Genomic DNA, 13,336 nt, shown 5'->3' with positions numbered 1-13,336 from the left:
AAACATGCTGGAGGGATAGGTTCCTGACCCAGAGACTCCCCAGACACTGGAATAGATTGCCCATATATGTCAAGCAGAGTGCCTCTTTGTTCCTCTTCAAAAGGAACCTTGACGATTGGATGGGAGAAAGGAAATTCACCCTGGGGATCATGTCAGTCGCCCTGCTAGACAGGGGTCCAGGGAAGTAAATAGTGTGGGAAGAAATAGCCAGGGAATTGTTATTGCTAGGCTTGTATAGGCCTAGTACCAACCTATGAACCTATGAACCTATGAGAGACACAGCATTCTGCATTCTGTCTTGGACCTGACAAGATCCATTCACCACACATCTGCCTTGCTATGAGTAAGTAAGTCTAAGGAACTGTATAATTCTCTTAGATATAGTCAAGAATATAGCAAAGCTTAATTTAGACATTTTCTTTATTTATTTAAGACTGTCCTGCAATGTTGTTTAAAAATTTCCTGTGATTTTGAACTCTGCTGTCACTGTAAATATATACTGAGTATTTTCTTGTTGTTGTAATACTTATTATAAAATGTATTTAAACCTTTCATTGTGGCTGATCTGTCTAGATATATTTAAGTTCTGAGAGTACTTGCATACTTATTTGGTCACACTGTGGGCCACTCCTAACAGTCTTACTCTTGGTCAAACTACCATTTGTATTAATAGTACCATTACACAGTAAGATTGGACACCCTTTGTTAATGGCCTTAATGTAGCTGGTAAGGGATTCTTGTGGCAGTAATAACAACCTTATAGTCTGGGTAAAAGGGGGCAGAGCTAGTAAACCTGTGCAAGCCTTTTCCCAGGTGTGTGTGTAAAACAAATCTCCAAGAGTGTGTGTGTCAACTACTTCGGCAGGGACACAAAGCACTGGTTGAACAGAGAGAGTGCTGGAGGACTTGGCTTGGAACCTTGGCTAAGGACTTAACTCTATAGCTTTGCCAGTGGGGAGTCTTATTGGGGATCTGCAAAAAGAGGTAGAAACCATCCCCGGACTGACTGTGATCTCTGTGTGCTTTTAAGGGAAATTGCACTTGATACAGAGAGCTGCAGCTAGTAATACTGTGTGTGTACTTATCCTCCCAGTGCACTTCCACTGGTGACAGTGGTGAGGATTGAGGCTCCTTGATTACTGTGGCCAGTGGTGGGGCATCACACCCCCGACTGTTATATCCCACAGAGACACACCCTCAAACATGCATCCCCCCTCGCATACACACGTGCACACCTCCTTGCCCTACCTTGCCACTAAACTCCCCAGTACTTAACATCTACCATGATGGAAAATTATGGCCTCTTGGCCATGTTTACTACATTAAGGTACAAGGATTTGGCCATGCTAATTTACACAGATGAGAAATTCCATGAATTGTTTGCCAAATATATGTCTTCTCAGAGGCATTTACAGGAAAGTGTACAACAGATGGCTAATAAGAATATGCCTCTTCCTCAGAGTACCTCATTATCATGTAGCATGGCCATGGGGACATCCAGAAGCTGTGCTGCATGTCTTTGTGCAAAAGTATCATGTTGGGGCTGTTTATGTGTATAAGGCTGTCACCTACACCTCATGGTAACCATTATGATGCCAGCCTAACAGAAGTGAAAACTAAGGAAAAAGTGTTGCCTCCACTCTGTCATGCTGTCTCAGACAAATTACACTTTGAAGCAATGAGAGGTCTAAATAACAACAAATACAGTAGGACCTCCATGATCCATTGCAGTAAAAATGCAACTGAAAATACAGAAAAGGGTTTTGAATACCAAACTACATCTAAGTGATATATAGAGAAAAATAATTCAGAAATAACATTAACTAGGGTTAGGGGTTATTTGGGGGCTGGGGGTTGGTATAACAGTTAAGGCGTTTACCTCACAGTCACAAGGAACAGGGTTTGTTTCTCACTTTTAAAAGGATGTTTGGCTAGGCTTAAAAGGGCCTGCAGGAGCAGCTAGTCTAGTACTTACCTATGAACCTATGGCCTGCACTGGGGGATGCAGTAGCTCTTTAAAGCAGATCACAATTCTTACTGACCTAGAACACAGTGAAATGATCAACTGATTCCTTACAGCACTGTTCTGGAATACTTTGATACTTATCCGTATAGCAGTAGCGCAATGTTCACATAGTGGCCCTTAAGCAGACTTTTGGAAAACTTAATTAAAAATAACATTTCTTGCAATCCCATGAGCTATCTGATGTTTGAGTGAGAAATTTGGGAGATTATAAGTGATGCATAAAGTTTGCAACTGGGAGTGTGTCAGTACTGTTTGTGATGTAAAATGCTTGCAAACAGGAGTGTGTCTGTGTAGTTATTTTCATTTATATAAATGTATGATTGCCTATGTAGTAAGTGATGGTTTAATAAAAATGTTTCTTGTTTAAAAAAAGGCAGAAATTGAATAATTTCGGTAATAATGCTTAGGTTATATGATATATAGCAATATATGTGAAGTATAATGCTTATGTAAATATAGTTTGATTACTTTTATATGAACGTAAACTTGCTTATGTCACAAGTGATAATTCAATAAATGTGTTCGAAAAACAAAAAAATTCTTGCAATCTCAAATTGTGACTTTTGAGGATCATAGACTTCCTAACATAATATCTGATAAATTCCAGCACCAGCTTAATTTGTCACTTCTTAACACCCTACTCATATTATATAAAAAGTAATTTTGCCTTTCATTTTGTTGACATATGTAAAACCTGGAGTTAGTACTCTCTTGCAACTCATACATTAAAAGATTTATTAGAATATTCTCTTGAATGCATTCCTTCATTTTCTCTTTTGCACATTTAACATACAGTAACTGGCCAGTGCTGTAAAATAAAGACATATTGACATGTTTTAGTTTTGTAACCATAAAAATGTGTGTACCTGCAAACATATGTAGATTAGTGTCAACATTTTTCTCCTATTTTTTATTATAAACATATTAAATGTGAGATTTACTTTGACAGTATATATGTTCAGACTTGAACAATTAATTGCTCTCATTACCAGAAATAGTCAACTGTTTTGAACTTCTCCTGCAGGACAATGTAAGTGCATTGTTTCATAACTTTGTTCTGACATTTTGAGACACAATGCTACCATTCTGAGAACACTTCTCCTACAGGACAATGTAAGTGCATTTTTTCACAACTTTGTGCTACCATTCTGAGGCACTTCTCCTGCAGGATAATGTAAGTGCATTGTTTCATAACTTTGTCCCACCATTCTAAGACACTTCTCCTGCAGGACAATGTAAGCGCAAGTTTCATAACTTTGTTCTACCATTCTGAGACACTTCTCCTGCAGGACAATGTAAGTGCATTGTTTCATAACTTTGTTCTACCATTCTGAGACACTTCTCCTGCAGGACAATGTAAGTGCATTGTTTCATAACTTTGTTCTACCATTCTGAGACACTTCTCCTGCATGGCAATTTAAATGCATTGTTTCATAACTTTGTTCTACCATTCTGAGACACTTCTCCTGCAGGACAATGTAAGTGCATTGTTTCATAACTTTGTTCTACCATTCTGAGACACTTCTCCTGCAGGACAATGTAAGTGCATTGTTTCATAACTTTGTTCTACCATTCGGAGACACTTCTCCTGCAGGACAATGTAAGTGCATTGTTTCATAACTTTGTTCTACCATTCTGAGACACTTCTCCTGCAGGACAATGTAAGTGCATTGTTTCATAACTTTGTTCTACCATTCAGAGACACGCTATTGTTGATGCGCTTTAATCAATAGAATTTCTAGATTTTTGTTTTAAACTGCATGACAGATTTATAAAATAAGCTGTTGAGTGTTGTACAAATCACTTACCAAGATATTACTGGTACTGGTGAACCAAATACTCTACAATCCATAAAAACACTGTTTCCAGCAACTGTGTTATATTTCACCTCATCAGCTGTCATCATTATGGGATGTATATCTGTAACAAATACATTGTAAAATTATAAAAGGCTGCTTGTAAAATGTTTTGTTTTATGTATGTATTTATTTATTTATTTAACAGGTAAGGGAATTGAAGCAGAGACACCATCCAGCAATGGCGCAGTCCACATAGCTAATAATAAAGATGCACATTCATAACATGAAATAGTCCATAAACTCATCAAAAAGAACAAAGAATAAGACAATTATTAAAATAGCCTTCTCATTTCTAATGTAAACAATCAAACTGTTCTAGCTTGCAAGAACAGTTTTTGAGAACACCTTTTCTACAAGAGTTTTGGGTAATGATTCCTTTAGAGAAAGTATGCTTTGCTGCATTGTTTTCATATAGTACAGGAAGGAAGAATATTGCTGCCAATTTTTTAGCTAGCGGGGTCATTGACCTAGATGTAAAAATGTAGAAAATTTAGAAACTAGACTCAGATTGGCACTGCTTAAGCTAGGCAGCCAATTAACCATTTGCAAAGGTATGTGGTGAGACTTTCTTATCTGTGAAAGGGAAATAAAACAGAAAATCTTATACAGATGTTTGTGTAGAAGATGGGAATTTGACATGCAATGGAAGGTAAGAAGTAGAAGAGGACATTCCAGTCCTGAAATGAAGATGTGTGGTGAAATGGTCGTTTGTGCCTCTGGAGTTAAGTGTATGGATAGCTAATAGTACAGCCTATGTTACTGTAGGGTTTTAGCTACTATCCACTGGCAAGAGCTCCCCCACTATCTTTCTTTTCTACAATTAACTACAGCCCACAAGCTTATCTACCACCCTGAAACATGCCCTTCCCTCTCCTCCTTACCGACCATGTACCATCCTGACACCTCAGGTCAGAAAACAAAATGTTACTGTCCACTGAGAAACCCAGGTTCTCAGCCGGCCAAATGTTGTATTCCTATACTGTCTCCAAGTCATGGAACAACCCCCCCCCCACTCAGGATTATCCATAATCCTGTCTGCTTTAAAATAATCCCTCAAAATCCATCTATCTCATTGGTTATGCTCCTGTACCCAAATACACAACCCCAACACCTGACTTATCTTCCCTGAGCTTCACCTTTATCTATTCTGTTATTATCATTTCCTTTCCCTTCTCTCTGCCTACCTTCTACTTTCTGACACATTAGCTTTACTTCTTCCCCTTCTTAGCCCTCTATCTTTACAAGGAATTTAACTCCCCTCTACTACAATCCATGCAGACATATTTTACACTGATGTTGTGTTTGAGTGTACGCCAGTTATTAAATGTATTTTACTATGTTTGCAACACTACTGCTTGATATTCTTATGTGTATCAGTATTTCATGTGAATTAATTGTATGTAATTATTGTGGAGCTTTTCTCCCCGGGCCTCCACTGAAAATGGGTTCATTCTATGACCAGTAGATTTTCCCGGTTAATAAATGCAACAAATAAATAATAAATAAATAAATAGTGGCAGTATCAATTTTAAATGTAAGTCTAAACAAATGCATTTTATGTGAAAACTTAAGACATAAGTTTCCCTTGTAGTTCTGTGCCTTGCCAGAGAGCACAGCATCTCATTAGAATGGGTAAAATGAATCTATTAACCTTGAGCCAGGAGTGCACTTTATTAAACTCATACTATAGCATTTTCAGAACACAACAAGATGTTTTACTTTCTTTTGAAGAGGTAGGTCAACTGTATTGAGGATTATCTCCAACTTAGGTTGAAACTGAGGCAGATGATTTATGAAACAGAAAGACCCAGAAGTGAATGTTATGGCTCTGTGTATTAATTTTTCCCTCTTTAGGTTACAGGCTACATTTGAACATTAAAAGTATGATCTGCCAGTTATCTGATGAGATACACAAATGCTTTTTCACCAACGCCTTACATTCTGTATTTCTGAGATAAAAGAGATATGATCGAAGGGGGCACAGTCACATTGAACATAATTTTGGCAAACACAAAAGCAGCACCAACAGTGCAGTTTTTTCTTCACTGTTGTGCGACCTTGGAGTCGGTATATATAAGTCTGGGGGGTGGGGGTGCAGGGGGCCTTGCACCCCAGTGAAAACAAAATTGCTGAGTTGCTCATCAAAGGTGGTTTTGGCAAACAACTTTTTTTTTTTTTTTTTTTTACTTCACCAAAAACACTTTTGATAACTTGACATGAATCCAGTGAAAAGTACAGAATGCCCTGAAAAAATCTATAACTATGACTGAATATATGGTGTTCATGTGCCAGAAAGATAAGTTTTGTATACTTTTATAGGAATTAAAATAAACAAACCTTCTTAAGTATCTTTGCTAATAATCTCAAATTTGAGATGGGGAGAAAGTCAAATGCTGACAATGTGAAAGGAACTTTCAGAAGAAGAAGTATTCTGTGGTTCTTGAGAAATATTGCGGGAGTGACTGATGGGTAAGTTAGACTAGAGTTTTACAGTGTATGCAAGAGGTATTACAATATGCCTAATATAAGGAGCTGTCATATAAGAAAGGATGGATGAACATCAGATGGAATGCAGAAAAATTTAACTTGAAGCTTCTTGAGTAACTTTTTGTTGGTAACAAACATAAAATTGAAGACATTGTAGACATCTGCATATGTAGCTTGAGACAAAGCCAGTAAACTATGCATAGAAACAGTGAAATATTTCAGAAATAAGCTTGCATTATCAGCAATCAGCATATCCATGGCTTGAGATGCCTTGTTATTTTTGTTCTAGAATGAACCTGCTCCTTTTATGATCTTGCAAAATCTTTAAGAGTTGCATGCTAGTTGCAATCATTTTTTTACATAATTTAGTTAGACTTAGACGCTTTGTTTGCAGTTCTGTGTTATGTCTTATAGGTTCATAGTCCATAGGTAAGTGCTACACTAGATGCCCTTACAGGCCATATTAAGCCTAGCCAATTTCCCTTTTTCTGTTTAAAATAACCAATCACATTTGGTTATTTGCTGGCCTCACCCATCCCATGGTCAATAATTATATATTAGCGCTGATGAAAATAAGTGAGATCATACCATAGATAACTTGAGGGGACCCATTCCTGGGATAAGGCATTTTGGAGGTGTTTCTGTCCATTAGTAATACAGAGGCAGTCCTGGGCTAAATTTTCAGTTTTTCATTCTTAGATTTAAGTTGGGCTTGGAAATGGACAGGGATGATCTTTGTTTTATGTGGATGGGAGGTCTGTTCAATGTCAGCAGCAGCATCCTCTGCAAGATATACCTGTACCACCAAACCACTTTGTTGATGTCGCAGAAGAGATTTAGATCCCTAGACCAAGTACTTGTGATGCCATTTGACTTTCTGATGTGTAGTAGGTCCATCAGTAATGGGTCAGAGGATGCCTTGCATACTAGACTCAGGTCACCTCTTAGCAGTCTGCAGGATATGGAGTATAAATTATATAGTGAAAGTAGGTTTGAAAAATATCACTGTCACCATCTACATTGTTAAAGCAGTCCACATAAAAGTCTTGAAGCTGAACTTAACCTTAGAGGCTAGACAAGGGCAAGTGTTCCATATGAGCCTGACCATTTATATAGAAAACTTTCATTCTGAATGTTTACTGCTGTGTTCAGAATAATTTTAAGAGCAATAATAATAATATACTGCATTGTGACAGCTGACACTGAAAAATTAACTGAGAAGGGAGACCGCTCTTAATATCTGAAGATATTGATCTATCAGTTATATAAATAGGATTAATAATAGACCTTTTAAAAGACATCCATACAGAGACAGGGAGGGTCAGTTATAGAGTTTAGATAATATTGCACATGCATTTATGAGACATAATTAGTTAAAACATCTTGTAAACAATGATTCTCATATTTTGTTTTCCTTTTTTTCTTCTTTTAATCCTAGTGTGATAAATGTAAACTGTATTATGTTGCATGCTCTTATTGTCAGTTAAACTAGAGTAATTAGGACCTAACCCCGACGAGTTTGAAATCACTTAATACGATGGTATTTGTATTTTCAGATGAATCTTTGGTGGCTACCTGGATCTCAGTCAAAATTTGAAATGATGAAGGTGAAGGAATGTAGAAAACTGATGCAAATGATTTAACATGTCTGGCATTTATAAATCCCGATACATTACATTTAGGGGTATTGTCCAAGAGTGGATGATTTTATTTTTCAGTGTGCAAAAAGCAGGTTTATTTAAATAAGTAGCAGCATTAAACTCCTACTTTTTGGCTAAATCTAATTTATTTTTTATTATTTAGTATTTGTTTACCAGGATGGTCCAACTGGACAGCTGGTGTCCATTTTCAGTGGAGTCCTGGGGGAAAAGCCCCAGAAAAAAAATTACAGAATGTAAACAATATATATATATATATATATATATATATATATATATATATATACATACATACATACATACATATATATATATATATATATATATATATATATATATATATATATATATATATATATCTCTATAGCAATAAAAAATAAAACAGTTTACAAATATAAAAGGTTAATATAGTAATACAGAGGAATTACATACAAGAATAAGTCTACTACTCTATAGTCAAGTAGCACTGTAGTAGACTATAAGCATGCAAACAATATTTACAAAATGTAAAAAGAGAGAGGGTGAAATACAGTAGAATGTTTGAGTGGACTCTCCATAAGTAGAATGGGAGTTCAGAGAGGTGCTCTTGCAAATACCCTCCATTAGCAGACTGGAAGTTCAGGGAGGTCCTTTGCAGGTACATAAATGATTGGTGTGTAGGCATGATTTTAATTGGGTTTTGAAGGTGGTTGTACATGTTTGAAGTCTGAGGTCAGGAGGCAAAATATTCCAGTTTTTTGCAACTTCATTGGCGAAGAGAGAGTTGCCCGAGCTATTTATATATTGGACACTTTCTAGGAGGGCTTTTGTTCTTAGATCTTAACTGCCTGTTAGGGTTGTAGAAGGTTATGAGGCTAGACAGAGCAGGGTTTTTTTCAGGATAGTATAGTATTTGTTGTGCCAGGTTGAGTTAGTGGTATTGTAGTAAATTTAGGTATTCTAACCAGTACAGTTTGTTCAGGGATTGGCAGTGGTGAGACCGTGATCTGGTGTTGGCAGCGAACCTGGTGATTTTATTATAGCATGTGGAGAGTTTGTTAAGGTCAGTTTTATTTAGGTTTGTTAGTACTGGACATGCATATAAGATAGTTGCTAGCAGGTGGGTTCTGGCTATGGTGATTCTAGCTTCCGAGGTTAGGTATCGTTTGCAGCGATATAGGGTCCCTAGCTTTCTGTGGACTTTGGCAACAGTGAGGGATATGTGTTTGTTGTACTTTAGTTATTGGTCAATGGTGAATCCAAGTAACTTAGCTTCTGGTACTGGGGTGATGAGAGTCCTATTACCTGAAGACATGGAAAAGATAACATCCTGAGTTTTGGTAGGGTGGAACAGCATAAGCTGTGTTTTCTTTGGGTTTAATATTAGTTGGGAATTATTGAACCAATATTCTATGTCAGTGAAGGATTGCTGTTTTTTTGTTGTAGAAGTTTAATGTTGGATGCATAGCAGATTAGGGTTGTATCATCGGCATACTGGACAACTTTGCCACCTGTAGTTGCAGAATAGAGTTGATTTGCAAAGATGTTGAACAGGAGGGGGCCCAGGATGAAGCCTTGGGGGGGCACCAACTGTGACTGATAATGGGGGGGATAGGCAATTAGTCCATGTCTTGTAAAGTGACGTAGTTATATATAAAAAAAGAAATGGTTGTGCAATATTTTAACAATGATTTCTGTTATGTTTTCATCTTCTTAATAGACCTATGTTCCAAGTGATCCCATCTTTTAATACTAAATGCATTTACATGATATATTTTTAGAGCATGTTTGTTAGGTGTATGTGTTACTGTGGTACTGCTGGAGTTTACTCATATGTGAGACTAGAACTGTTCTATTTATGAGAAAGATGCTTTGGGTACAGTTGGAATAATTTTCTCTCTCTATCTTTCCTGTTTATGCACCATGTGGTACATCGGATAATGAGCATCTTTCAGTGCTCATTGTTTCTGTAGTAGTTACAGGTTTTATGGGGTCAGGTTGCTAGCCTAAGGCTCAACCCTCCTCAGAGACTGTACCACACACACTTACATGCACAAACTCACATCTAGGGCCAATTTAGAGTGTCCAGTCCACCTACTGAATGTCTTTGGAATGTGGGAGGAAACCGGAGCACCCAGAGGAAGCTCACGTGAATGCAGGCAGAACATGCAGACTCAGCACAGAAACTACCCAAATTGAGAATTGAACCAGAAAACCTCTTGTTGTGAAGCGACAATGCTAACTGCTACACCACTGCACCACCCTGAAATAATTTTGGCAGGTACATAAAGGGAAAATAACCATGACCATGTTTTTATCTGTGCAACTTTTTATGAACATATAGTAAATACAGATTACATAGCGGTAGAGCATCTTAGAGAAGAAAAAGAGAACAAAGTAGAAGAATTTAACCCCACTGAATTTCCCAAAATGAATAGCAGCACAGACCACAACTGATGCCACAGCTTCAAATCTAGATACATACTGGACTACGACTTCAATTTATAGCTCAGTTTCCTAATGGTTTCCAAACATTTTGTAGTTATAGATTTCCAGTGATGAAAGATGACAGCTAGTAAAGGTGCTTATAATATTACAAATCCAGGACTAGAATGTGTTAAGTAATGGAATGGACTAATAAAAGACCCAGTAACTCAAAGAGAATGTCATTAATGTCAGATAATGTAATATGAATAGCTTAAATTAGAGTAAACCACAATGACTGTACAGTGGGACTGGATCAAATTAAATGACAGCAATGTGCTGCAGGACTGATGCATAGCCAACACATTAGATCATCCTGGGAGGTGCATCTATTAGGAGGTAAGGAGGCATAATCTCAGCAATGAAGCATTTTGGTGCAGATAATCAAAGACAGGAAAGGAAGATGTGAGTCAGTGATAGTTTTTATACATAATTCCTATTGTTGCTCTGAAATGTGTGTATTACACATTTTGTCTAATTTGTCTCATGTTGAAAATCATTTCATCTGATGAAGGGAGGGCATGTTCATATCAGGTATTCAACTTTCTTCCCAACTTACCTTTGTTATTGATCATTGTGGAACGTGTATTATTTATCACTCAAAACATAAATTACTGTGACTAGACAACCCTCTAGTCTTAATAGCTGCTTTGATTTGTAGGTATTGCTACTACTTCATATTCAAAGTTGTAAAGTGATCTCCTAACTCTATAAATGAATGGAAAGAGTGTGTGGCCACATCCTAAAGATGTCTCACAGAAGGAATACCTCTCTTAATCCAGTCTACCCACCAAAGAGTCTGTTGATTTATCTTGACTAAGCCATTATCCCAGAGTTGTGAACAGATAGTAACTCTCACAGTATAGTATGGCTTAGATCAGCATAATGTTAAAAAAACACCTTTCTAAAACTCCATGGTCCCTGACTTTGAATGATGGGGTTCATGAAGAAAATCCAGTACTATTCAAGCACAACTCGATGGAGACCTATAACAGGGTAGGTTTGGCATATGCTCTTTCAAAGTAACAGCTTAGGACCAACAATGCATAAGCAAACGTCTGAAAATCCAAACCGCCCATTGTTCTAGAGGGAGATAGTTCTCTGCCACAAATAATTATAAGTTAAATTATGATATTTAGTAATGAATTCAGACTTTATTGTAGTAGAAAGGTTTTGTAATATGAATAGAATTTTGTGGACTATATACATTTTGACCATTTCAGTTTTATTAGGAAATAGTACTTTAATAGGAAAAGATGTGTTAGCAAGTCCTTAATATCTTTCAGCAAAGGCATTATATTTAAGTCAGACAATTTCTTTGAAAATAAGGTTGTATGCACTCCAAGGTATGTGAAGAACAAAATCACTGGAACCAAGGCAAACCAAGTGAAATAACAGACTTTAGTGCAAAATGCAAGTTAAAACTTTTGCCCAAATAGGCTTCCTCAGGCATAAAATAAAACATTATCAAAACACAATTTAAATACACAATATGAAAGTCACATTATATCAATAATTAAATTAACTAATTAAACACAATTTTGTCTTTCACTTAAAAGAAGTTTTAAGGTTACAGCATGATTAAGAAGTGGAGGGATATGTGCTTTAAGTCACAAAACTGAATAGATTTCTTCCATTTCTGTATTATGTACTATATTCCCTCCCCTGAATGAGTCATGCAATACACTTAATATTAAAAACTTTATTCATGGTATCCAATTTATGCTTATAAAGTGCGTTAGTTACAACTTGCATGTTGATATTGGAAATGTGCTTGCCTATGCACTCTTTTAATTATTGATTGGTCTTTCCTACATAATAGGAATAGCACTGACCACAGAGTGCTAAATAAACTAAATTCCTAGTATAACAATTACCATAGGCTTTAATTTCAAATCTTTTACCACTGACAGGATGATTAAATATCTTATCAGTACGGATGCGTCTACAGCATACACATTTTCCACGTTTATAAGTACCTCTTTTGGGTATCTTGTAAGGTAATATGGATCATGGTTCCTCTTTATAGCAAAGTAAATGCTTCAAGTTTGTGTTCTTTTTATATCCAAAGAGGGGGCATTGAGATATAACTTTATTTAATTCTGGAATATCACCCAAGATATGCCAATATTTGCTTATTATTTGTTGGACTGATAATTTAAAAACTCAAATGCAATAGAGATGTTTAAGGATTTGAACCTTGCTCCAGTGGTACTTAACCCCCCAGCATTAACCCATTGCATTTACTGACAAGCTCTAACTCGGGCCCCATAAGCATGACATAATCATGTATGCAGCCATGGTATTACACAGTCAACCTCATTCTCCAGTCAATGACCAACATCACAGCAGGCACAGGCAATAGTACCCTTTTACTTTTAACACTAATCCTAGCTCTGCCATGAAAAACAATACCAATGCAAAGGCATCTTAAACACATATGCAGGTGCATGTTCATTCCTTCACTTATGGCTAACAGGAATATCTTCCCCAGCTTGGAACTAGTAAGTCTTTGTCACATTCCAGTTATGGCACTTATTGGTGTACAAGACTCTTCCTGAATAGGAGCAATCAGCCACTAGGAAACCATTATTTCTTCACCTGAGATGCACTGACCAGCATAAACAACTAACTACTCACCTAACTAGATCGTACAACACCTGAGGTGCTACTCATATTTGTGTAGTCAGGAATGCAGAAGAGGCATTGTTCTTCTGTACCACTGAAATGGCCTTTCTTTAGATGTAAGAATTGATGACATACTGGTAAGAAGAAAAAAACAATTTTAATACCAATAAAAGACTTTGTAGATAAGAAAAGAAATAACTGACAAGGCTAGTATG

General features: G+C 36.7%; 1 protein-coding gene across 13 annotated transcripts in view; it reads right to left on the bottom strand.

The window, feature by feature from the left end:
- CHL1 (cell adhesion molecule L1 like) overlaps positions 1–13,336 on the bottom strand; it is a 1,311,467-nt gene that overhangs the window by 499,919 nt on the left and 798,212 nt on the right. For all 13 annotated transcript variants that reach the window (XM_044077996.1, XM_044078002.1, XM_044078005.1 and 10 more), the window contains one exon: positions 3,835–3,946. In XM_044077996.1, coding sequence (XP_043933931.1) covers positions 3,835–3,946 — 112 coding nt within the window. The remainder of the gene's footprint in view (positions 1–3,834; positions 3,947–13,336) is intronic.

This window comes from Protopterus annectens, chromosome 7.part0, assembly GCF_019279795.1.
Source record: "Protopterus annectens isolate FY-2018-M chromosome 7.part0, PAN1.0, whole genome shotgun sequence".
Classification (NCBI taxonomy): Eukaryota; Metazoa; Chordata; order Ceratodontiformes; family Protopteridae; genus Protopterus; species Protopterus annectens.
This window is presented reverse-complemented; position numbering and strand designations above follow the sequence as displayed.